Source organism: Triturus cristatus, chromosome 4_2 (assembly GCF_964204655.1).
Source record: "Triturus cristatus chromosome 4_2, aTriCri1.1, whole genome shotgun sequence".
NCBI lineage: Eukaryota > Metazoa > Chordata > Amphibia > Caudata > Salamandridae > Triturus > Triturus cristatus.
The window spans coordinates 326,665,816-326,690,885 of NC_140586.1; the positions used below are offsets into that span (position 1 = coordinate 326,665,816).

Sequence of the window (25,070 nt, forward strand, 5' to 3'; positions counted from 1 at the left end):
TCAGGTGCCCAAGGCCTATGTTCCTTCCGTAAACAAAAACCTTTAAATTGGCAAACCCTGGCCACATATCAGCCCCTGGTAAATGGTATCCTAGGTACCCAGGGCCTTGTCACCAGGGAAGGCCTCTAAGGGCTGCAGCACTCATTGTGCCACCCTTAGAGGCCCTGTACTCTAACACACACACACTGCTCTTGCAGTCTGAGTGTCTGGATACAAGACAAAACGGAGAGTCCACATGGCACACATCCCTGTGTGCCATGCCCACCACCTACACTGCCCTGGCATACATCAGCCACCCCTCTAGCTGGGTGCCCTGTCAGTGGTGTGGGCACAGGAGCATGAGCCCTGTGCCCCTACAGTACCCAGGTCCATTCCTGGGCACTGTAAGTGCAGTGCTGCCATTTAAGAGTACATGGTGCTGAGAGCTTGTCAAACACGAACTCCACTGCACCATAATTGCAACACTGAAGACTGAGAAGTTTGGTATCAAACTGCTTAGCACATTAAATCCACACTGATGCCAGTGTGGGATTTAATGTACCAAGCACCACAGAGGCATCTTGAACCCCCTGAAACCTAACCTACAATCCAGGTCTGGTCTGAGGGGCTGCCTAGGCTGCCACACAGCAGACATGTTGCTGGACCCCTGGGTAGGAGAGCCCCTGCTCTCCTGGGCCTGCAACTATGCACATCCTGGACGAGGTGCTAGGTCTCCTCCCCCAGGATGGACAGGGGGAAGCTTCAAAGGCATGCCGCCTCTGAGCTTCCCCAGGCCACTTGCAACCCCCTCTCTGGCGGGAAGCCAGGCCGGAAACCCCAACTAAGGACAGGGGATGTGCCAGCCTGCCAACCCCACCCCTCAGGTGGGGGAGGCGAGGTGAAGCACATCTCCGGGCGTTCGCCATCTTGAAGATGGTAGGCCGTACCCAATCAGGACTAGGCTACTGCCCCCCTTCCACAGGAGAGTGGCAGAGTAGGGGGTGTACCCATTCCAGGACAGGGACCCATTGGTCCCTGCCCTTTACCTACATGTAACGCCCCTAAATCTAGTATTTAGGGGTACCCTGAACCTTCCTTCCCCAGATTCCAGATTCTGAACTAGAGAAAGAGCAAGAAGAAAGACCACCTGCCCTGCAGCTGCTAAGAAGAGGAAGACACCAACTGCTTTGGCCCCAGCCCTACCGGCCTGTCGATCCTCAAACCTGCTCCTGCACCAACCTGGCATCTCTTGTGGCCAGCCACCTCACAAACCCCAGAGGACCTGGCTACCTTTTGGCTATAAGCTCCTGGGACTCCCATGAGTAGAGGCTCTACTCAAAATCTGCTTTTAATCCCTGGAATTAGCCCGGAACCACGAACCCTTCACACCCTGCACCCGCCAAGCCTGGTCCGTGCCGGAGTGGACAAAGACCACGAGGACAACCCCACGGCGACTGTGACCCCGAGTCCGGCACCCAAGGACTTCCCTAGACGCTCCTGACAATGCCTGCAGCCTCAGAACCAGGTACCTCCCCCAACCACGATCAACAGAGGGTAAGATTTCCCGACACCAAAAGGCACCCCTGCACCTGGCACCCTGCGGCCCCCTGTGCCCAACTCCTGGGTACCTACCTATCCTCCAACTACCCAACTTACCTCTCTAAGTGGTGGTGGCACCTGAAGAATCTTCGTCCCCGAGCTTGGTCTTTTTCTAAACCGGAGCTTTCCCATTAAAATCAATTGAGCGCCCGAAGGCTCAAAAGCACCCTGCACCCAGCCGCCCGAGTGGCCCTGGCAGTGTAACCTTTGCACCTATCTACTTCCCCATTTGCCCTGAGCAAGTGACCAGGAGCCCAGCTCCCACAGCCGCATGGTCTGCTAGTCAGCAGCCACCAACCAAGGTTCCCCTGCCTCCCATAGGATAACATTGGGCCTAACTCTCTCTGCACCCGGCTGCCCCTGTGCCGCTGAGGGTGTAACGAATAGTTTCTTACCTGTCAGTGTAGTTTTGCAGCTTGAAGATCTTTCTGGATTCACTATGCTGTGCATTATTCCGCGATCTGGTGGTTGGGTCCGGATTCGCAGTCTTTCTTTTGGTTTTTTTTGTTGTAGCCCAGGTGGGCGTCGACGTCCCACCATTTGGTGCACCTCTCGTGACGTTGTCGTGCTTCCTGCGGAAGTCCCACCTTTGGGGCGCCATCTTCGGGTTCTTTTTTCCTCTCGCTTTTTTTTTTCCAACCCTAGGCGAATGATTGACTTATATGTCCATTTTTCTGTAGTATTTCATTCCTTCTGTACTTCTCTGTTTTTCCCCCCTCTTCCTCTAGCCTCATCTTCCTGGCGGAGGTGGGTGGGTTCGCTAGTGAATCCAGAAAGATCTTCAAGCTGCAAAACTACACAGACAGGTAAGAAACTATTCGTTTTGCAGCGTGAATCTTTCTGGATTCACTATGCTGTGCATAGACTTTGTAGCGGTTTGTTATCTTTGTGGCGGCTGGGTGGTAGATGAGCGTTGGTCGTTGAATATGTGTTGAAGCACTTTCTGTCCTACTTGTGCTTCCTTGTTCATCTAAAGGTCCACGCAGTAGTGCTTGGTGAACGTCTGCACCGAAGCCCATGTTGCCGCCAGGCATATGTCCTGAATGGGCGTGTTTGCCAGAAAGGCAATGGTTGCCCCTTTCTTCCTTGTGGAGTGAGCTTGAGGCCCCTCCGTTAGCTCCTGTCCTGCCTGATTGTGGCAAAACTGTATAGTTAGTGCAATCCATCTCGCAATGGTGCCCTTTGTCACTGGTCTCCCCATGAAGCTTGATGCAAAGGACACAAAGAGCTGCTGAGTTTTTCTGTGCTCCTTGGTCCTCTCAATGTAGTGCATCACCGCTCTCCTAGCGTCTAGAGTGTGTAGAGCCCTTTCTGCGTTCGAAGTTGGGTTTTGAAAGAAACTCGGTATCTGAATACTCTGGTTCAAATGGAATGAGGACACGACCTTAGGCATGAAGTGTGGGTCCATTCTCAGGACAACCCTGTCCTTGTGTATCTGTATGTAGGGCTCTTGTAGCGTTAGTGCTTGCAGTTCGCTCACCCTGCGTAGCGAGGTTATGGCTACCAGAAATGCAGTTTTCATAGTCAACATTTGCATTGATGCCTTGTGTATGGGTTCAAATGGTGCTTTCATCAGCTCCGTCAGGACCACGTTAAGGTTCCATGCCGGCGGCGGCAACCTTTTAGGTGGCGCGATTCGTTTCGCTCCTTCCATGAATCTCTTTACTACCTGCGACGTAAAGAAACTTCCACCCTTCTCCCCTCTTGTGTAGGCTACTATCGCCGCTAGGTGTACCCTTAGGGAGGTGGAGCATAGGTTACTTTTCAGAAGGTGCGTGAGGTATCTCAGCACTGTTGAGTCCTTTGTCATTTTATTCTGCAGGCCTTTTTTGCCACACCATATTGTAAATCTTTTCCATTTTGCACTATAGCATTTGCGTGTAGTTGGTCTCCTTGCCTCTCGCAGCACTCGCATAGTGCTTGCAGGCAATCTAAGGTCAGCAAACTCTAACTCTTCAGGAGCTATGCCGCTAGGCTGAGGCTTTCTGGCTCTGGATGTAGAACCTCTCCGTTCTGCATGGAGAGCAGGTCCTTTCTTCTTGTGAATCTGTGGGGATTCCCTTGAGCCATTTCCAGAATTTGGGAGAACCAAGTCTGCCTCGCCCACTGTGGTGCCACCAGGATCAGTGTCATGTTGCTGGTTCTGCACTTGTCGAGCACCCTGTGTAACAGTGGTATCGGCGGAAAAGCGTAGGCAAATGTCCTTGACCAGCTTATCCATAGGGCATTCCCTTGGGATTGCTGATCTGGTTGCCTGGACGCGAAGCTTCGGCATTTTGCATTCTGGCGTGTTGCAAATAGGTCTATTGTGGGAGTTCCCCATTTCTGGAAAAGCTTCTGCGTTTCGTGCCCATTGAGCTCCCACTCGTGTGAAGCCGAGGTCTGCCTGCTTAGCCAGTCTGCCTCCACATTGTCCTTCCCTGGTAGGTGAATCGCTAGCAGGTCTATCTTGAGAGGTATGGCCCATCTCCAAATCTCCTGTGCCAGAGTGGAAAGGGGGAACGACTGTGTCCCACCCTGTTTGTCGATATAAAACATGGTTGTGGTGTTGTCCGTTTGAATCAACACTCTCTGGTTGTACAGGTGCTTCTGGAATGCCTTCAGTGCTAGCCTGACAGTCTTCAATTCCAGGTAATTGATAAGTCTGACCGCATCTGCCGGAGCCCACAGACCCCTCACTCTGAGTTGGTCCATGTGTGCTCCCCATCCCCTTTGAGATGCGTCCGTGGTGATGGTCACAGTTGGGTTTGGTGGTGCCAGGCTTTTCCCTGTAGTTATGTTGTCCCTGTTCCACCAAGTTATCTCTTCCTGCACTGCGTGCGTAACAACCACTAGATCTTCCCAACTTCCGCTTGCCTGTGACCATTGCTGTTGTAGCCATTCTTGGAATGGTCTCATGTGAAGTTGTACATTTGGGACCAGGTGGATACATGACGCCATCATCCCCATGATCTTGCTCACTGTCCTCACTGTCAGAACTCGCCCCTTCTGGTAGAGGCTTGTCTCTCTCAGTAGGGCTTCTGCTCTCCTGTCGCTGGGCACGACTTTCTTGTCTATGGTGTTGATTTTTGCTCCCAGGAAAATCTTCACCTGTTCTGGCTTCATTGATGACTTCCCCCAGTGTATGGAGAACCCCAAGTTCGTCAGTGTCTTTGTCACCTGCGCTGCGTGTTTCTCGCACTTTTCTTGGGTGTTTGCTTTGATCAGCCAGTCGTCTAGGTAAGGGTACACATGAATCCCCTTCCTTCGTAGGTATGCTGCGACTGCCGACAGGCATTTCGTGAATACCCTTGGTGCTGATTTTAGCCCGAAGGCCAGGGTCGTGATTGGTAATGGTCCTGGTTGATGTTGAATCTTAAAAGTCTTTTGTGCCTTCTGTTTATTGGGATGTGCAGGTAGGCATCCTTGAGGTCCACGGTGGACATGAAGTCTCCGTCCCTTATTTGGGGCAGCACCTCCTGTAGTGATGTCATTTTGAACTTTTGTGTTCTGACGTATTTGTTTAGGTATCGCAGATCCAGAATGGGTCTGAGATTTCCGTCTACTTTTGGTACCACGAAGTAGTTAGAGTAGACCCCTTTGTTCCTTTCCTTGTAAGGCACTGGCTCGATGGCTCTCTTTTCGAGCAGCTTCAGTGTTTCCTCTCTGAGTTGAGCAAGCTCCTGACCTGAGCGTTGCCTTCGTTGCCATTCCTGTAGGTAGAGTCCCAGCCTTCCGCCTACGGGCGTTGGATGTTCGTAGGCGATTGGGTCTCTTCTCCCCCTTGTTGTTTTTGCATTGCGCCTCACCCCTGGGGGTATGTTGGGGGTGAGCGTCCCCATGCGTGCCGAGTCACTTCGATGAGGGTTGGTCACTCCCTCGTCTCCTTTGACCACGTCCGTTTCCTCTCCCGCGAATGGACAAGGCCCCTTGGCTGGTACTGCCAGTTTTGCTTTTGCTGACCTTGCTGGCCGTGACTTTCACCCTGCTGTCCCTGCTGGAACGTCTGGTGCGAGGTTCCCTGCTGGTTACCCCCTCTACCGTAGGGTCTTCTAGTTGTAGTGCCTCTTCTCATCCCCCTGAACTGTAGGGCCCCCATGGACCTTGCCGTCTCGTTCTCTTTCTTCAGCTGGGTGAGTTTTTCGTCCACTGTCGCCCCGAACAGTGTTTCACCATTGAAAGGAGTGTTTAGTATGTTGCTCTGCACCTTCTGTTTGAATCCAGAGATTCTCAGCCAGGCCTGTCTCCGTTCGGTGATCCCAATGGCCATTAGTCTGCTGGAAGTTTCCGCCCCGTCCAATGCAGTTTTAATGCATGAGTTGGCTATGTTTTTACCTTCTTCTACAAGGTGGGATGCTCTTTGGCGGTACTCTTCATGGAGGTGTTTGACTAACTCCCCCAACTCGTCCCAGTGCTGGTACTGGTGTCTATTGAGAAGCGCATTGGAGTTCGCCATGCGCCAGTGCATCGCCGCGTTCCTTTCGACCTTCCTTTCAGTGAGGTCCATTCTCCTGCTTTCCTTATCAGGGGGTGGCCCCGAGGTCGCTGGCACGTTGGCCCTTCTCCTGGCCGTGGAAGCGATGAAGGAGTCGGCAGTGACCGCTCCCTTGATGTAAGGCGGGTCCAGGGAGGAGTGCTTGTATTTCTTCTCCGTCCTGGGCGTGATGGACAGGCATGTTGCTGGCTCCTTAAAGGCTTCCTTCCCCTGGTTCATTACGCTTTGGAGCATGGGAAGGAACTGGCTCCTCGTCTGAATGGGGAGCAGGGTCTCGAGGAGGAAATCAGCTTTCGGCTTCTCCTCGTCCAGTTTTACCCCAAAGGCTGCTGCAGCACTCCTGACGACCATATTATACACCCCGATGTCGTCTGGCGGCGAAGGCCTCGAAGGATACGTGTCCACGGGCTCTTCGGCGTAGATATCTTGCCAATCCATTTCGTGAGTGGTTGATGGCGCTGAGCCGTAGAACGACTGCTGGTCGGCCTCCTCGTCTTCGCCTTCATAGTAGGTGCCTTCTTCCTCCTCCTCATGATCTCTCGGCAGCCCCTCGGCATAGAATTCGTCCTGCTCCTCGATATCGACGACGTCCGTCGACAGTCGTTGGAATTCGGAATTCTTTCAATTTGGCGTCGAACTCCTTCCGCTTCGAGTCTTCTCTTCTTCTTCTCCATTTCGGAGATGCTTTCGACGTCGACCGCGGCTCTTTTCGACGGAGCTTGCGTCGACGCTGGCCTGTCTTTCTGCGTCGAACGTCCTGCTTCGTGGGCTGCTTTCGACGAACTCAGCCTTTCCGCATCCCTCGGCAGCAGGGAGTCCTTCTCGCAGGATCCGCTTGGCCTTTTGTCCATGGATCCACCCTTGGTCGTCGAAATTTTCGGCGCCGTTGCTCCTTTCGAGGACTTTGACTCGGATTTTCTAGAGTCTGTCTGGTTTTCGAGGCCCTTTCGGGGGTTTTGAACTCTACGATTCTCTTACCTCATCAGGCGTTTTTGTATCGGTCTCTGCGACCATGAAGCTGTCGGGTCCTTCGGCGATGTTGTCCTCATCGTCGGTGGAGAGGCCCAGGTCGTAAAGCGACGGGACCTTACCTTTGCCTTCCATGCTGAAGTTAGCTCTTCTCTGGCGTTCTCTCACTCGGAGCGTTTTCGGCGCGAAAGCTGAACAGGCGTTGCAGTCCTTGCTCGGGTGGTCGATCGGTAGGCAAAGGTTGCAGACCGGATGCTGGTCCTTCTGTGCGAACTTGTGGTGGCAGTTAGGGCAGAATTTGAATGGTGTCTTGTCCATTGCGCTCAGAGCCTCTCAGTGCGCATCCTCGAAGGGCGTTGAAGAAAATTCCTGGGAATTCTTCCTTCTTCGCGTCCCGGATGTAATTTATTCCTCTCTGTTATCTCAGCTGTTTTTTCTCGATGAAACTCGCGTTTTCTCCTTCTTCCTTCGATTGAAATCCTGGAGCTTCTCGATGACGATCCAGACCCAACGGCGGAAAAAAGAATCTGAAGATGGCGCCCCAAAGGTGGGACTTCCGCAGGAAGCACAACGACATCACGAGAGGTGCACCAAATGGTGGGACGTCGAAGCCCACCTGGGCTACAAAAAAAAGAGAAAAAAAAAAAAGAAAAAAAAAGAAAGACTACGAATCCGGACCCAACCACCAGATCGCGGAATAATGCACAGCATAGTGAATCCAGAAAGATTCACGCTGCAAAACAACAGTACCTACCTGACCCTGGGAGACCCCTGAGTCTATGCCCAGGACCTTAACTCTGCCAGTCGAGTACTTACCTTAAAGCCGAAAACTCAATTTTCTCCATAGGGTAACTTTGACTGGTTTCTTCTGAAATTTCTTCTAAGTGTGGAGTCTTCAAAACTTAAAATATTCACCAAAAATCAGCCGAGTAACTAAAACGAAAATACTCACCTGCTATTAGGTGAGCTCCCAGTGCTGGATCTTGGTGCCCAGCTCGGACTCTGAAAACTATTCACAACTGTACTTACCAGTAACCCAATTTTCTTCCATAGGAAATTATTGACTGTTTTTCTGTGAAATTTCTTTTAAGTGTCTATTTCTGCAATCTTTAAATATTCTTCAAAAATCATACAATATCTGAAAACGTAATTACTTACCTGTTTTGGATAAAGGTCCCAGTACTGAGTCTAGGCACCCAGTACCGGATTACAAAAGTAACGAGAACATACTATACCTGCAACTTGAATTTTCTTCCATATGGAATCATTGACTTTTTTCTATGAAGTGTCAACTTTTAAAATAGCAAAATATTATCTAAAAATCGTAACAGTAACTAAGTCGACATTTATCACTTGTTCCTAAGAACTGACCCAGGACTGAATCTAGGATCCAGTCCTGGAATTACAAAAGTAATCCTGAAAGTAATCTATTGCAAATAACTTGAAACTTCCATTGAACTCCATGCATTATTGTGTTTAAAATTGTGTTGCCTATTGCAACAACCTGTAACTTTCTACAAAAGCCAATTGCATATAGCAAAAGTATTTAACTAAAGCATCTCCTTCTGAGAAAGTCTATTTTGATACCTATTGTTCTAAAATAAAACAAACATTTTTTATATATGAACCATTGGCCTAGAGTTCAGTTCTTGAGTGTGTGAGACCATTTGCTGACTGAGTGTGTACAACAAATGCTTTACACTGTCCTCGGATACTGCCTTACTGCTCGACCAAGCTACCACTTTAGAGAGTAAGGTTATATCTAACTTTAGCCTCTGCCAAACCTCTGGGGACTGTGGACTCTGTACACCCTATACCTATTTGGGAACAGTATATACAGAGCCACTTTCTCACAGCCAGCACATAAGGTACACCCTCAGTGGCACTGGGGCAGCCGGGTGCAGCGCGCAGTTTTGGCATCAAGAGCCGTGTAGCTTTCAAAAAGGGGATCTTCGGTATGCAAACACACTGCAGGCTCAGGGACAAAGGTCTTCTGGGTGCGACCACCACTTGGAGAGGTAAGTTGGGATGCTGGGGGTTGGTTAGGCACTGTCGGCTGGGCCACCGAAGACTGTGGGGCGTCGGGTGCAGTGGTGCCTTTTAGGGTTGGATCTTCTTACCAGCTCCTGGTCGTGGTTTGGGGGACCTTCCGGTTTGAGGCTGCAGGCATCGGCTGGAGCTGGATCTAGGGTCAGGATCGCCAGGGATGGTGTTGGGCCACTCAGACCGTGGGCGTCAGGTGCAGACTCACGGACTTTGGCAGACCTGGAGTCTGTTGCTTAACAAAACCGGTGTTAACAAGAGACTCGAACTCGGGCCATGGGCGACGGGTGCAGAGGCGTGCAGACTCACGGATTTGGCCAGAGCCAGTCTGTGAGTGACCAAATCCGGTGTCCACAGGAGACACAGTCTTTGCTTTTGAAAGTAGGGTAGGTCCCTGTGGGTTCTTGAGGCTGCTGGACACCGGAGTTTCGCTTCTGCAGGTTCGAGGTGGAGACAGGCCGGTATGGCTGGGGCCAAGTCAGTGGGCGTCGTCCTCTGGTTGGCTTCGGGCGCGGCTGTTCGGTCCTCCTTCTTCTGGATTGTTGTCTGACTTCTTGGTTCAGGGCTGACCCTAAATGTATTTAGGGGGTGTTTTAGGGGACTCAAGGTCAGTAGCCAATGGTGTACTCACACCTACGTGGGGGAGTGAGCACAATCCCTGATCCTGATTGGGGAGTGCCTGCCATCTGCAAGATGGCAGGCACTGAAGAGTGGGCTTCACCTCACCTCCCCAACCTGGGGGGTGGGGTTGGCAGAGGTGAGCACACCTTCTAGGTTGGCTTTTTCCCACCCGTCTTCCTGTCGAAAAGGAGCGGAGACAGGGATGGCGCCTGCTCCTGATAGCAGGAGAGGTTGGAGGTAGTTTTACAAAGGCAGCAAGGCCTTCGAAGCTCCCCTGTCACAGATGGCTCTTCCTGGCCTGGGGGAGGTGTGACCACCTCCACCCAGGAAAGACTTTATTTCTGGGCTCATGGAGCGAAGGCCCCCACCCCTGTGGTCCAGAAACATGCCTTGTGGTGGCAGGCTGGTGTTTACCAGTCAGGGAACACACCAGAGGCTGTTTGTTTTTCAGGGGCACCTCCAAGATGCCCTCTGAGTGTATTGTATAATAAATCTCACCCTGGCATCATTGTGGATTTATTGTGCTGAGAAGTTTGCTACCAAACTTCCCAGAATTCAGTATAGCCATGATGGGGCTGTGGAGTTCGTAATGACAAGCTCCCAGCACCAGATACTCTTAATGGCAGCACTGCACTTGCAATGTCTAAGAATTGACTCCGACACTGTGGGTGTGTGTGTGTGTGTGTGTGTGTGTGTGTGTGTGTGTGTGTGGGGGGGGAGTGGTGTGTGTGTGTGGTGTGTGTGTGGGGGAGTGGTGTGAGTGTGTGTGTGGGTGGGTGGGGGGGGAGTGGTGTGTGTGTGTGTGTGTGTGTGTGTGTGTGTGCGTGCTAAGGGTGGCACAATAAGTGCTACAGCCCTTAGATGTCTTCCCTGCCCTTAGTACCCATGGTACATTTTACAAGGGACTGACGAGTGTCCAGAGTGGTGTCGATTGGGGGTACAAGGTACAGTTTTGGGGCAAGAACACAGGCCCTCAGAGCCTGATTGGCAGGGACCCAGGGCACATCAAGTCAAAGTGCATCAGTAGTCTGGCAAAAAGTGGGGGGGTAATTCCAACAGGAACCCAGCTTCCGACACTCAATCATTCAGGTAGGTCCTTACTCTTCAAGATTGCACGTCCTTAGACTTGATCCTCATCCGGAGGTCGTTCAGGTTGTTGGGCTCGATCATCTTTTCAAAGTTGGTAGTTGTCTCGGAGTTGATCCTCTTTCAAGGTCTGTTCGCCAATGTTCTTTTTTTCTAAAAGGTACGCTGTTTTTCAGGTTACATTTTCATAAACCGACATTGATTTCTCAGTCTGTGAAGGTAATGTAGGTAGGTACTCCTCATAAAGGTGTATTTGAAGTCCTAGGTTCTACAAAACATCAGAACCATCTGCCATGGATCAAGGTATTGAGTATAAAGAAATATACTACCCGACCTGGAGAGGATGGGGGATATAGAGTGATAATGTGTGGGTAGGGGACAGGAAAAAGGGTATTAGTGACATATATACATCCACATTTCTTGGTAACAAATTTTCCAGCCTCAAAATGGTCAAGAGTTCCAAACATGACACACAACTTTTATGGACATGTGATTCTTTGTAAACAATGTCGCCGGAGTTTGTGTTGTATGGGTGTACTGGATAGTGCCCTTGCGGTGGGGTCTTCATCAGGACTGAAGGGAGCACCTACACATTATCACTCTATATCCCCCATCCTCTCCTTCTACACCCAGAGCACTGTATTATATTGCATTGAAAAAGATTTTGAGCAACAAGGTTGCCCGTTTTTACTATATGCTTTGAACCTAATCACATTAGGGATTGTATCCTTCCTAAAAACCAAATAAATTGGATTAATGCCATAATGAATTAGTCATATGTCTTGCTACTATTTCTCTTTTACCTAAATAAGTTTGCTACCAAGACCACACTTTTTGTAATGGATCAAGGTAGGCTCATTTAATTCCACAACAGCCTTCCTATTGGTGGTTTCCTCAATATTACTCATCAGTTCCCATACTAAAGAAATTCAGTAAAAGCCTTGCACTCCATTTGAGACTCCTGTGCCCAACATCTTTTTGAAGTTTTTCTTGCACCAAAATCATTTACACTTGAGATTCTTTTTTGTCATAATTGCTGAGCAAATAGATTGCAGACTTGAAGCTTGGTCCAGGGGAAACAATTTAAAGAATATCCTACACGCATTATCATAGTTCCGCTCCCTCCAAGTCATTCTCATACAGCCTGATCAAACTGGTTGCACATATTTTAAGTGATGTCAGTCAAAGAGGGGGTGGGCTGGCCATAATTGCCAGAGATTCATATCCTGTCAGAACGACATCTATTCCATCCACTTCCTGTGAGGCCATGCAATTTGCTATCAACATTTCCCCCCTGTTTAATTTCAAGGGTATACTAATATATCGTCCTCCAGGATCAAAGACGACCTTCCTGTCCAACATAAACACCATGATGGAATCTGTAGCCACAGAAAGTAGCTTCACGGTCCTAGGTGACCTGAACTTTCACTTAGATCTAGGTCACCTTACCGATTCTGCCGCCCTCATCTCTGATCTAGGTACCCTAGGGCTAAAACAACTTGTCACATCCTCTACCCATCAAGCAGGCCACATTTTAGACCCCATCTTTTCTAACCTAGAAGGACTGCAAATCACCAATATTTTGCCTATGCCTTGGACCGACCACTCTGCAATTTTTGCAAATATAGCCACCAATAATCACTGTAATAATAATCCTCAACTTATACCTAAACAATCTTTTAAGGATTGGAAAAATATAAATCAAGAAGATTTGAAGCTCATACTAGAACAAACCCACCCAGTGTTCGCTTCAGACCCCAATTTAGCGCACCAGCAATTATACGACTGGATGGGCCAGGCAACACACCAATCAGCCCCTTCTAAAGAACACTCTAGTAATAGAGCTAAACCCACCGCACCTTGGTACAATGACAAACTAAGGACACAAAAACAGATAAATCGTAGCAAGGAAAGAACTTGGAGAAAAGACTATGATACTAGTAGTAAATCTGTCTATAAGGAATCCTTAGCACTATACAAAAACATGATAGCGGAAGCAAAAAAAGAATACTACAGTGATCAAATTGAGAAAGCTAAGAACTCCAGCAAACAACTATTCTTAATCACCAAAGCATTATCAGGCAATTCCCCAGACCTCACTCCCCCCCCCCCGTCACAATTTTTGTGTGACTCTCTTGCCTCTTTTTTCTACACTAAAGTAGATGATATCTACCAGGCGTTCTCTTCCAAATCACCTCCGGGTTCAATCTCATCTACCACTCTCCCCCCAGCTAACACGTTCCCTTGCTTCCAACCAGTCACCCCGGACCAAATAAAAAATACATTATCTACCATTAAATCAGGTTCACCCCTGGACCCCTGCCCTTTATCTGTACTTAGACCAGTAATGGATGCCATTATACCGGCACTCACGCAGGTTTGCAATTTAATATTGCTGTCGGGCAATTATCCGGACCCTCTCAAAAACACTTTACTAAAACCTCTGCTAAAAAAACACTCACTGGACAAAAGTGAGTTAAAAAACTATCGACCAATTGCTAGTCTACCCTTCATGGCAAAGATGATTGAAAAAATCATGAATACCCAGATTTCCGAGTTTATTGAAAAACATCAGCTTCTCGACAACACGCAGTTTGGGTTTAGAAAACATCACGGGACAGAGACAGCCTTGATCAAAGCCGCTGATGATATCAGGGTCATCAGGGACCAGGGTGGCACTGCCATACTGGTTCTGCTAGATTTATCAGCGGCTTTCGACACGGTCGACCACAACACCTTGGTCGACCGTGTCCAAGGACTTGGCATCTGCCACACTGCCAAAAACCTAATAGCGTCCTTCCTAACCAAAAGAACGCAGGCTGTCATTCTGGGACCCTTTCAATCAGCTCAACTCTCTGCTCCCTGCGGAGTTCCTCAAGGCTCATCCCCGAGTCCGACACTTTTCAACATCTATGTGTCGGACCTTGCTAAGACCATCAAAGCACATGGGATGAGCCTAACCTCTTACGCCGACGACATCCAACTAGTGTTGGCGATTAAAGGCGACGGAGAGCAAGTAGCTGAAAAATTTAAGAAAGGGCTCCTAGATATAGGAGACTGGATGGCTACAAACTGCCTAAAGCTAAACTCGGAAAAAACCGAGGTACTCATCTTCGGTCCACTCTCTCCAGCCTGGTCCACCTGTTGGTGCCCAGAGACCTTCGGTACTCCTCCTACGCCCACCTCGAAGGTTAGGAACCTTGGTGTCATCTTTGATGATGGACTAAATTTCATGAACCACGCCAACAAAACAGTATCAACAGCACACTTGAAGTTAAAAATGATCCGGAAAATACGCCCTTTTCTCCCTGACTCTGCCATTAAGACACTGGTTTCTGCCCTGGTCCTCTCATCCCTGGACTATTGCAATGGGCTATTCCTCATTGCTCAAACCAGACTAATTGCAAAACTTCAAACAATACAAAATGCGGCAGCTCGCCTTCTTACCGGCAAAACAAAGTTTGAACCCATTTCCAAAAACATAAAAGATCTTCATTGGCTTACTGTGCAAAAAAGAATTCATTTCAAATCACTCTGCATAGTATTTAAAACAATCAATAATCAAGGACCACATTTTCTAAGAGACCAATTACAATCTTACAAACCCACAAGAGCTTTACGATCAGCCACTCTTAGCCAACTGGTCGTCCCTCGCACCAAAACAGTTACCTGGGGTGACCGACGCTTTTTGGTGGCGGCCCCCAGACTCTGGAACACCTTGCCCCTTAACATCAGACAAAGTGTTACACTGCTTCAGTTCCGCAAACTCTTGAAAACCTGGCTGTTCTCTCATTAACCTCTTTTTCTTTTCTTCCCTCACATCTGTTCAATTAACTGGTTTACCCCCTCACATTTCCTTAGTCAATATTGGTTTTTAGCGCCAAGACGCCTACGGGTATATGCAGCGCTTTACAAATATTAAAAATAAATAAATAAATAACCCTTCTGTCATCAATCTGCCTCTAATGCCTCTTACCATTCTTAGACATATATTTGTTTCTGTGAGTGTGCAGAGCTGGTAAGCTGATCAGCATCTCACAGTAGAACATATAATTTGAGATGGAGTTTGTATACGTTTGAATAGTGGGGTTTTCAGATGTGATCATGAGTCAGGAGATAACTAACAGGAACAAAACCAAAACTATGACTTCGAAGAAAACAACTTGTAATGGTCCAAACTCAATAAGATCTTGCAGTGAAGTGCTCAGCATGTGATCTACAAACAGAGAGGCTGCAAAAGCAGACCTTACTATTTTTTTTTTAGCTTGGTCACGGTCAAGACCCAGACAACTGCAATCCTTTCCACAAATGTGACAAAGTGACAACAGAAGATACATATGTTGTTTGACTATCGCTTGCTAGCGTACTGCACTTGTGGGCTAGCTACTGCTCATATGGCACTCTACAACTCTGATTAAAGAGAACTCCAGAAGTAGATTCTGGCTTTTTATCACAATGAATATGAAATATATTCAAGGTAATCTTTGCACAGTGTGTTAGTTTAAAAAGATGGAAATGTGAGAGGCAAAACATTACAGTTAATGATTAAAACGCCAATGCAAAACACTACATAATTTTAGCCAAGTAATCATTTTCAAATTTAGGTAACCACCACTGTGAGAAATTCTGACCGCTTAACCATGTAGAGAAACAAAGCAAGCCTGTGGCACTCACCTGCTGAAGAGCACTGGGGGACTGAGCAGTATTGTAGAAGTTGGTCTGTGTTGGCTGTTGCACTTGCCCAGAGTAGAGATTTGAAGGCTGCCCTATACTTTGTCTTGCCTGTGGGAAAAAAAAATATATATCTATTTTACTTCACCTATTCTCTGATCGCAAAACTATGAACCACTCAATTTACAGAAGGAACTTGCCCCAGGATAAGTAAATGTACTTAAGTAAATTTTCCATTTGAGTATCTACTTTCAATTGATAAAAACTACAATATTTCAATATTCCCGCGTGTCTGCAGGATAGCAGAACATCTTAAAAAATAAATATTTGTAAAATTATTTACAAAAAGATACATATATGAGCCGTTCTATAATATCATATTTAGCATTATAAAATACATTGGACTTAAAGGCCCAAATAATTACCCTTTTAGGTAAAACAAAGCAGAAAAAAGATGCATACAGACATTACGTTTTATACAACAGAATTTGAACAATGCTCTCAAGGAAATTTGAAGCTCAAATATTTCTGTTTACACAGGAGAGAGACAAATTCATTTTCATGGAGTGGTTCAAAACAGGATGCAACTGATCAGTTTGCACATAAGCCCCTGGTTTCATTGGAAGCAGGGTGGGTTGCTTATGAATATCAAAGACGTTTCACATGAAAAAGGGGAACAAGTTACTTAACTTCAGCCAGATTGTTTCTAACGGATATACATCTTCCCACAATTCATTATGTGAACATTCACAGGTATCAAGACTAGATCCCAAAAGGGTTGAGGCAGTACCCTCCCACTAGCACAAACGAATGTTCAGCTTCACTACTGCTCTGGCGAGACTGCATGGCTGATGATCAGTTAGCTATTACATAATGTCTCAGACGCTGTTGACAAAAGATTTAACAATGTGTCCACAGTGTAAGAGGCAATTAAAGACGGGGAAAAGGAATCATACATTTAAAAAAAAAAACACACAAAAAACATAAGTTTCATTCTGAAGAGGTTAAGTGGGAAGGCAATAAGGAATCTGAGGAATATGCGTATCCATCAGAAAGGACATTGAAAGCATGTAGCTTGTTTTTCTTGCAGATAGCTTCCCAGAACCCTTATGTGAACACATCCCAAAACAGTTGATCAAGGAAGCCACTAGGGTGAGAGATGTCTGCCAATGTTAGTAAACAACAAACTGAAATAGTGGGAGAGGTGGAAAAGCGTAAGCAAATATCCCAGACAAAATCATCCGTTATGCATTGCCACTGGACTGAGGGTGTGGGTACCTGGTGGCGAAGTTCAGACATTTGGCATTTTCTCCGCTGTGGTGAATATGTAATTGAGGTTGACCCCAACACTGCAAGTATTGTCAGATTACTTGGGGGTGGAGTTCCCACTTGTGGACTAGTTGACACCTCCTGCTTAGATCTGCACTTTCATTGTTCACTCCCAGGAGGTACTCCGCTAACAGATTGAATTTTGCACCGGAGGGACTACCTTCAAATAGTCTGGGCAAAAAGAGAGCTGAGTAGACCTGGTACCCCTTGCTTTTGGAGATAATAAAGGGCTGTCATACTGTCAGTTCTGATTAGGCCTACCTTGCCAACCAGGTGAGAACGCAAGGCTTTCAGCGATAGGTGAACAGATAGCAACTCCAGGTGACTTATGTGGAGATGTGTCTCACTGGGTGTTCAGTGTCTCTGGACAATTCGATTTTGGGAATGCACTCCCCATCCAGTAAGGGAGACGTCCATTTTTATGGCACTCTGCATAACTGGGTCTAGGAAAGGACATCCTTTTAACAAGTTGTTGGTGTTCCACCAATGCAGAGTAGGAAGCTTGATGGCCAACCAACACCAGATCTTCCAACTGACCCTACGCTTTAGTCCACTGGTGCACTAAGCAGTCCTTAAAAGGGCGCATGATAAGTCTGGCATTAGGTACTATGGCTATATATGAGGCCATCATATCAAGCAGAGGCATGGTAGTCCTCACTGTTACCTGCTGATGTGGCTGAAACTGGGGAATGAGTGTCTGGAAGGATTGTATCCTGGCAGTGTTGGGGTAAGCTATCCGCAGTTGTGAATCGAGGATCAATCCAATGTAGGGTTTTATTTGAAAAGGTTGGAGTTGGGATTTGACTGTGCTGATGGTAAAGCCTAGTTGATGAAGTAGGTGTATGGTAGCGTGAGTGTAGAAGCACTTTTGCCGAGTTGCGCTTTTAACGAGTCCGTCGTCTAGATATAGAAAGACATGAATGTTTTGTCTGCATAGGTGAGCAGCTACTACCAAAACACATTTGGTGAACACTCTGGAGGCGGTTGTGACCCCAAAGGAAAGCACTTTGAATATGAAGCGCTGACCATTTAACACAAACCTGAGATAGCGGCAATGCGTCAGGTGAATAGGAATGTGGAAACGGGCATTTTTGAGGTCGAGAGCAGACATGAAGTTGCCTTGTTGTAATAAGGGGATGGAATCTTGAAGAGTGACCATGTGAAAGTGCTCAGAGAGAATGTATTTGTCTAGAGGTCTGAGGTCCAAGATTGGTCTCAGGGACGTTTCTTTTTTGGGACTGAAGAAGTAAGTTGAATAGACGGTCACCGGCTGGTAGAGTGGCACTGGTTCTATAGCACCTTTTTTGTAGAGTGCCTGAACTTCTTCCCTGAGCAACTGCTGATGTTGTGGTAAATGTTTGTGATAGCAGGGTGGAATGTTTGAAGGTGTGGAAGTGAGCTCCAGGTAATAGCCATGTTGGATAATATCCAACACCCATTGGTAGGGGGTGATGTTCCACCAGGTGGTAAAGAACCCCTGTATTTGACTCCCGACAGGTGCTGTGTGATCAGGGGGACTGGTTGGCATGTTAGGGTTTGGTGGGTATGGCGGATGGCTTTGTGAATCCCCTCTTGCCTCTACCTTTAGAGTTGTTACCCCTTTTGGATCCACTATAGTATCCCCTACGTGAGGTAGTTTGTGCTGGGGAAACTGGTAGAAGGTGCAAGTCTCAGGTGAGGTTTTCTTTGAGCCTCCATGGTAAGAAGAGCAGCAAAAGTCGCAGTGATGGCATGGTGTCTGAAATGCCTCAATGGCCTTAGCAGTCTCACTGTCCTTTTTGATCTTCTCAAGGAGTGTGTCAACTTGAGGACCATTAAGATGTTCACCATCGAATGGGAGAGCCAAAAGTTTCTGTTGGACCTCAGGTTTAAGGCCTGTGACCCAGAGAAAGGCACGTTTTCGGAGGACGACGCTAGAATTTATGCCTCTAACCTGCAGTGTCAGCAGCATTGAGGGCACAACAGATAGTACTATTACAGATGAGCTTACTCTCGGAGGCAACTGGATAAGCTTTTTTTTAGGCTCCTCTGGGAGATGGAGAATTTCCTCCACCTTGTTCCAGTCGGCCCTGCCGTACAGCGAGAGGAGGCCGATGATGTAACCTCAAGAAGTTAATCTTTTTTTCTGGACATATCCCAGCATTCAAAAAGAAAAGGACATCTCTGAAAGTATAACACTTAAGTGCCAAAAGAAATTAATTTGGTTTTAGGACATTTTACAATATTAATTTCATTAAGGAAATTATATTTAAAGGCATTCCGACCTCGGTGCAGGCAGTGGGGGAATTATTCAGTGGTTTTGACTATCAATGAAGATCCTAAAATGCAGAACCTTTAATACTGAGTAGATCTATTTCTGAGGATGTATTCAAGCCACTAAATTCCTTAAGGTCTGATTATTAGTTGCATGTTGATTAATTTCACCGCCCTATATGCGCCATGTTATCTGCGGCATTCGGACTGGGTCCGGATCAGATCCAAAGAGATCCTCCATCCTAATGAAAGCCACTTTCCTAGTAATGGGAGGGTTTTAAAGAACTTGGTTAACATTGTCTTGCATCTAGTCATGTTTAAGTTGAAGGAACGGTGCAAAGGCCAACACCCAAAAAGACTTTGGGGCAAGAACCAGCAGACATGTCGCCAGAAATAGTTTTGAAAGAAGCTAAGCAGAGGTCAGAACCACAGTTTCTACACTGATGCCAGCCCTAGAAACACTACGAAGGTGAGGCATCGTCGAGAAGCAATAGATATCATTTTGTAATTATTTATGGATAATTAGCTTATTTTATGGATGCTAATCAGCAGATGGACTATTCAGTCTATTTCCTGGTCCTTCAACATTACTTAAGTTCTGCATCACAGTAAACAGCAGCACCCCCACCCCTCCCCAAAGTGGTGATGGCGCACAATACTGTTGAAATGTAAACCAGGCATGAACTCACTTACCTGAAGGAGATGTGTGTCCATTAGTTGAGATCCACCAAGACCTGACTGGCTAAGCTGGTGCTCATATAAGATTGGAATTGGTTGAGTGCTCGAGGCCTGTTGATAGGTCATGCTGGATTGCGCTTTTGCAAGATCCTGGTGCTGAACTCCTGGGAAATTATGCAAGGGTGCTCCAGAGAGAACCATTTGGGATGGTTGAGACATGTTTTGCATGAAAGTTGGCTGAGATCTATAAGGAGACATGAAAATGCATGTTAACCATGTTTGGGTGCCCATGTCACATGAAATGCTTTGTCAAGTGACGCTGTCAGAGTCAACTTCTAATGCGTGGCAGGTCACTTTAATTGCAGGTTGGATTTTGAGAAAAATCATTAACAAGAAATTGATGACCCAATAGGACCACTGAGATTCAATGTGATGAGACGGTGATCAGTGATTTACTAGTAGAGGAACAAAGCAGCCCTAGTTTAGGAAGCTGGCTTTCTATATAGTGTACCAAAATGAGGTGCACTGTGTAGAGTCAAGTTATCCCTTATTAGTGTACAGGGGATTGCTTTAACAATCTCAAGGTGCTCTATTTGTGGTAGTGTGGTTGAGCAGCCCTAGGCTTATCAGAGGGGAGTGTTAGGCATTTGTGGCACTCACAGAGTCAATAAATGAGACACTCAATGAGAAAATCTGACACCAATTCATAAAAATAACACACCCTTTTATACTAATTTAGACACCAAGGACACCCCGAACTCTGCCGCACCATCAACTGCTCCATCAAATCTGCTACCTTCCCTGAAGACTGGAAACCCGCAGAGATCAACCCCCTGCTGAAGAAACCTTCCTAATCTGGCTACAGGAGCAACCACAGCTCCAAGACTACTCCTTGCGCAACGAACCACATACGCACTCTCCTCGACCGAGGCGAAACCCGAGCCCTCATCCTCCTGGACCTCTCTGCTGCCTTTGATACCGTCTCCTACCACACCCTCTGCACAAGGCTCCATGTAGTCAGCATCCGCGACAAAGCGCTACAGTGGATCCACTCCTACCTCACCAGCCAAATCCAGAGAGTCAGACTCCCCCCCGTTCTCCGTAAATCCTACAGGGAACAGCTGTGGAGTCCCCCACAGATCCTCCCTGAAACCCATCCTCTACAGCATCTGTAGGAAGCTGGCTCTGTATATACTGTACCAAAGTAAAGTATAGTGTGCACAGTCTCTAGTGAAAACATTGTAATTATTGTTACATCAAGCTGCAGTTCCACTAGTCGTTACTAGATGTCCCTCACGAGTCCAATGCAAAAGCTTCATGAAAGGGTTTCAATGCTTTTGCATTTGACTCGTGAGGGACATCTAGTAACGACTAGTGGAACTGCAGCTTGATGTAATAATTTCAATGCTTTTGCATTTGACTCGTGAGGGACATCTAGCAACGACTAGTTGAACTGCAGTTCTTTGTAGAATTTTTTTTATATTGGACACTATAATATTCACTGCCCACTGCTAATCTCGTCCCAGAATGCTTTGCAGGGCCTTTAGTTGGGATTGTATTTTAGCCCATAACTGTGCTTGGGGTGGTCCTAGGAGGAAGGGACCACCACTGAATCGTTCACCAGCATGATATGCTCTTTGTGTTCAAGGCATCTGCTTGGTCCTCCCCCTAGGTTAGGGGTCCTCCTCCTCTTAGCGACCCCAAAATCATCACCTCTCACTGCCTAATATTTTCATTCTCAGTTCACTTTTGTGAATTGGTGATATGCTTTCTAGCATGTAAAATTGCTTTATAAAAGCATGTGGGTATTGTTGATATTACTGCTACGCTACATGTTGTAGCACAGTTTTTGCACTGTGCTACGTGCGTAATGCATAGTAGTGAAAATTACGCATGCTTCGTGAGCGAAGCGTAGTACTATGCCCAGGGTTAGTTCTGACCCTACTTTTGGTGGGAGAACCTGCGGGAAAACCAAGTGAGGAAGGGAAGTGTGCCCAACTTTGCCAACCCCACCCCTCAGGTGGGGGAGGCAAGGTGAAGCACAACTCTCAGTCCCTGCCATCTTGCAGATAGGGGGACCCAGCCAACCAGAGTGAGGCATATGCCCCCTTCCACTGGGGGGTGGCATAATAGAGGTGCACCCTCCCCAAGGAAGGGACCCATTGGTCCCAACCTTTACTTGCCTGTAATGCCCCTAAATTTAGTATTTAGGGGTACCCCTGAACTTTGCCTCTGACAAGCAACGACCAAAAAGAAAAGAAGGACCGAACAGCCGTGCTGAAGCCACGTGGAGGAGGACGCCCTCTGACTTGGCCTCAGCCCTACCGGCCTGTCCCCAACTCGAACCTGTAGTAGCTAAACTCGGATGTGGCCTGCAGCCATTAACATCAAAAACCCAGAGGCCTGCCCTGTCTTCCAAGGAAAAGACTTTGCCTCCTGTGAACACCGGATTTGTTCACCCACAGACTCCAGCTCCAGCAAAAATCACGAGTGTGCACCACTCTGCACCCGTTGCCCACGTCCGAGTTTGAGTGGCCCCAACACCATGAGGTTTCCCCGGCGATCTGAACCGAAATCCAGCGATCCCTGACCTGCCTCAAGCCGAAGCCTGCAGCCTTAATCCGGAAGGTCCCCCCAACAGCGACCAGGAGCTGGTAAGAAGATCCGACCCTAAAAGAAACCCCTGCACCAGTCGCCCAATGGCCTTGGGTGGCCCAACCGATGATCTCTAGCCAACCCTCAGCCTCCCAACTTAGCTCTCCAAGTGGTGGTCGCTCTCCGAAGACCTTCGTCCCCGAGCCTGCAGTGTGTTTGCAAACTGCAGAATCCCCATTGAAAGTAACAGGGCACCCGACAAGAAACCAGCACCCTGCACCCGGCCGCCCTAGTGCCGCTGAGGGTGTACCTTTGGTGCTATCTTGAGCCCCTATTTGCACTGAGCTTAAGTCCAGGAGCTTTGCTCCCACAACCTCGTGGCCTGCTCGTAAGCAGCCAACCGGAGGCCCTCGTCCCCCATTGGATAACATTCGGTCGCCCTAGTGCCGCTGAGGGTGCAACCTCGACCCTGGGGGATCCCTGGTTCTAACCCTAGAATACTAACTCTGAAAACCAAATACTTACCTGTTAAACAGATAACCACATTTTCTCCATATGAATACACTGACCGTTTTTCCTGGTGGAGTTGGTTTGAATGAGAACTTGAAAAACTGCAAATATCTAAAAACTACTTTAACCTCTGCCTACCCTTGGGGTTCCACTGGACTGTGCACACTATACCTTATTTTGGTATAGTATATACAGAGCCAGCTTAATGCACAGTAACGCTGCGTAAAAGTGTGGGCACTTTACAATGTTTCAGCATGGCAAATCTTTAGTGTTACTCCAGCGAACAGAGTTGCTGATGTAATAACGGCCCTGGTAGAGTGTGCCTTAATCTTTGTAGTTAACAGCTTGTCAACTTTGTTATGGCAGAATTGGATTGCAGAAGACACCCATCTCTTTGCTTTAGTTACTGCTGTCCCTCCTCTGCCTTGTCCATAGGCCACCAGTGTAAGAAAGTGGCTCTGTATATACTGTTCCCAAATAGGTACAGTGTGCACAGAGTCCACAGTGCCCAGAGGTTTGGCAGAGGCTAAAGGTAGATATAAACTTACTCTCTAAAGTGGCAGCTTGGTCGAGCAGTAAGGCAGCATCAGAGGGCAGTGTAAAGCATTTGTTGTACACAGCAAATGGTTTCACACACTCAAGAACTGAACTCTAGGCCAATGGTTTGTATAAAAAAAAATATATGGTTGTTTTATTTTAGAACCAACAATAGGTATCAAAATATACTTTCTCAGAATGAGATGCTTTAGTTAAATACTTTGCAATAGGCAATTGACTTTTGAATGCAATAGTTACAGTTTGTTGCAATAGGCAACACAATTTCAAACACAATAATGCATTGAGCTCAATGGGAATTTTAAGTTGTATGCAATTACTTTTCTAACTCCAGGACTGGATCCTAGATTCAGTCCAGGGACAGTTCTTGGAAACACGTATTAGTTACTGTTGTGATTTTTAAGCAATATTTTGCTATTTTAAAAGTTCACACTTAAAAACTTTTTCTAATCAAATTACCAATGTTATCCTATGGGAGGGAATTCACTTAGCAGATAATTGGGGTTATGGTTACTTTTTCGAGGTCAGTGTTGGATCCTGGATCCAGCACTAGTGTACCACCTGTAAGCAGTTGAGAAACTGCGTTTAAGTTATACAGGCGATTTTTTACAAATTTTTATAAGTTTGCAAAATCAACACTTCGAAGAAGTTTCACAGAAAAACAGTCAATGGTTTCCTATGGAAGAAAATTGAGTTAGTGGTAAGTACGGTCATAAGTACTTCTCAGGGTCAGTGCTGGGCACCAAGATCCAGCACTGGGATCTCTCCTAGTAGCAGGTGAGTATTTCCGTTTTCGGTACTCGGTTGATTTTAGGTGAATATTTTAAAGTTTAGAAACTCCACACTTGGAAGAAATTTCAAGAGAAACCAGTCAATGTTACCCTATGGAAGAAAAGTGAGTTGTTACACCCTCAGCGGCACAGGGGCAGCCGGGTGCAGAGTGAGTTAGGGCCAATATTATCCTATGGGAGGCAAGGGGCCCTTGGCTGGTGGCTGCTGACTAGCAGGTCACGCGGCTGTGGGAGCTGGGCTCCTGGTCACTTGCTCAGGGCATATGGGGAAGTAGGTAGGAGTAGAAGTTGCACTTCCAGGGCCACTCGGGCAGCTGGGTGCAGGGTGCTTTTGAGCCTTCGGGAGCTCAATGGATTGCAATGCAAAAGCTCAAGGACGAACAAAGGCTGCAAGCTCGGGGACGAAGATTCTTCAGGTGTGACCACCACTTTGAGAGGTAAGTTGGGTAGTTGGAGGATAGGTAGGTACCCAGGAGTCGGGCAAAGGGGGCCGCAGGGCGCCGGGGTGCCTTTTGGTGTTGGGAAATCTTACCCTCTGTTGATCCCAGTTGGTGTGGGGGGGGGGGGGGGGGGGGGGGGGCGGGGGAATTCGAATAACTGGAGGAATTCGCAGCCAGGTGAGCTTTTACGGATGAAAAGGTGAGACCTGATTTTGCCAAAGAGATGTAGCAAAATCTGTTCAGGAGGCACTTGAAATGGGTGCAAGTTGTTTTGTTAGCACCAGAAACAAATCGTTTCCATTTTAGGTGATGTGTTTTAATAGTGCTCTCTGCCCTCCTGTGAGATATACAAGTCCCTGAATTCAAGGACCTCAGGAGTCATGAGAGCAAATTAAGAGATTGTAGGTCTGGATGGCACACCTGGCCCTTCTCTCTGGTCAGAATTGATGGAGATGGTCATAGGCATATGGGCATAGA

At 47.4% G+C, this 25,070-nt stretch overlaps 1 protein-coding gene across 3 annotated transcripts in view; it reads right to left on the reverse strand.

The window, feature by feature from the left end:
• Positions 1 to 25,070, reverse strand: part of PRRC2C (proline rich coiled-coil 2C) — a 1,321,979-nt gene that overhangs the window by 169,712 nt on the left and 1,127,197 nt on the right. For all 3 annotated transcript variants that reach the window (XM_085601696.1, XM_085601697.1, XM_085601695.1), the window contains exons 28-29: positions 19,718 to 19,946; positions 15,446 to 15,553 (exon numbers count right to left, since the gene is read on the reverse strand). In XM_085601696.1, coding sequence (XP_085457822.1) covers positions 15,446 to 15,553; positions 19,718 to 19,946 — 337 coding nt within the window. The remainder of the gene's footprint in view (positions 1 to 15,445; positions 15,554 to 19,717; positions 19,947 to 25,070) is intronic.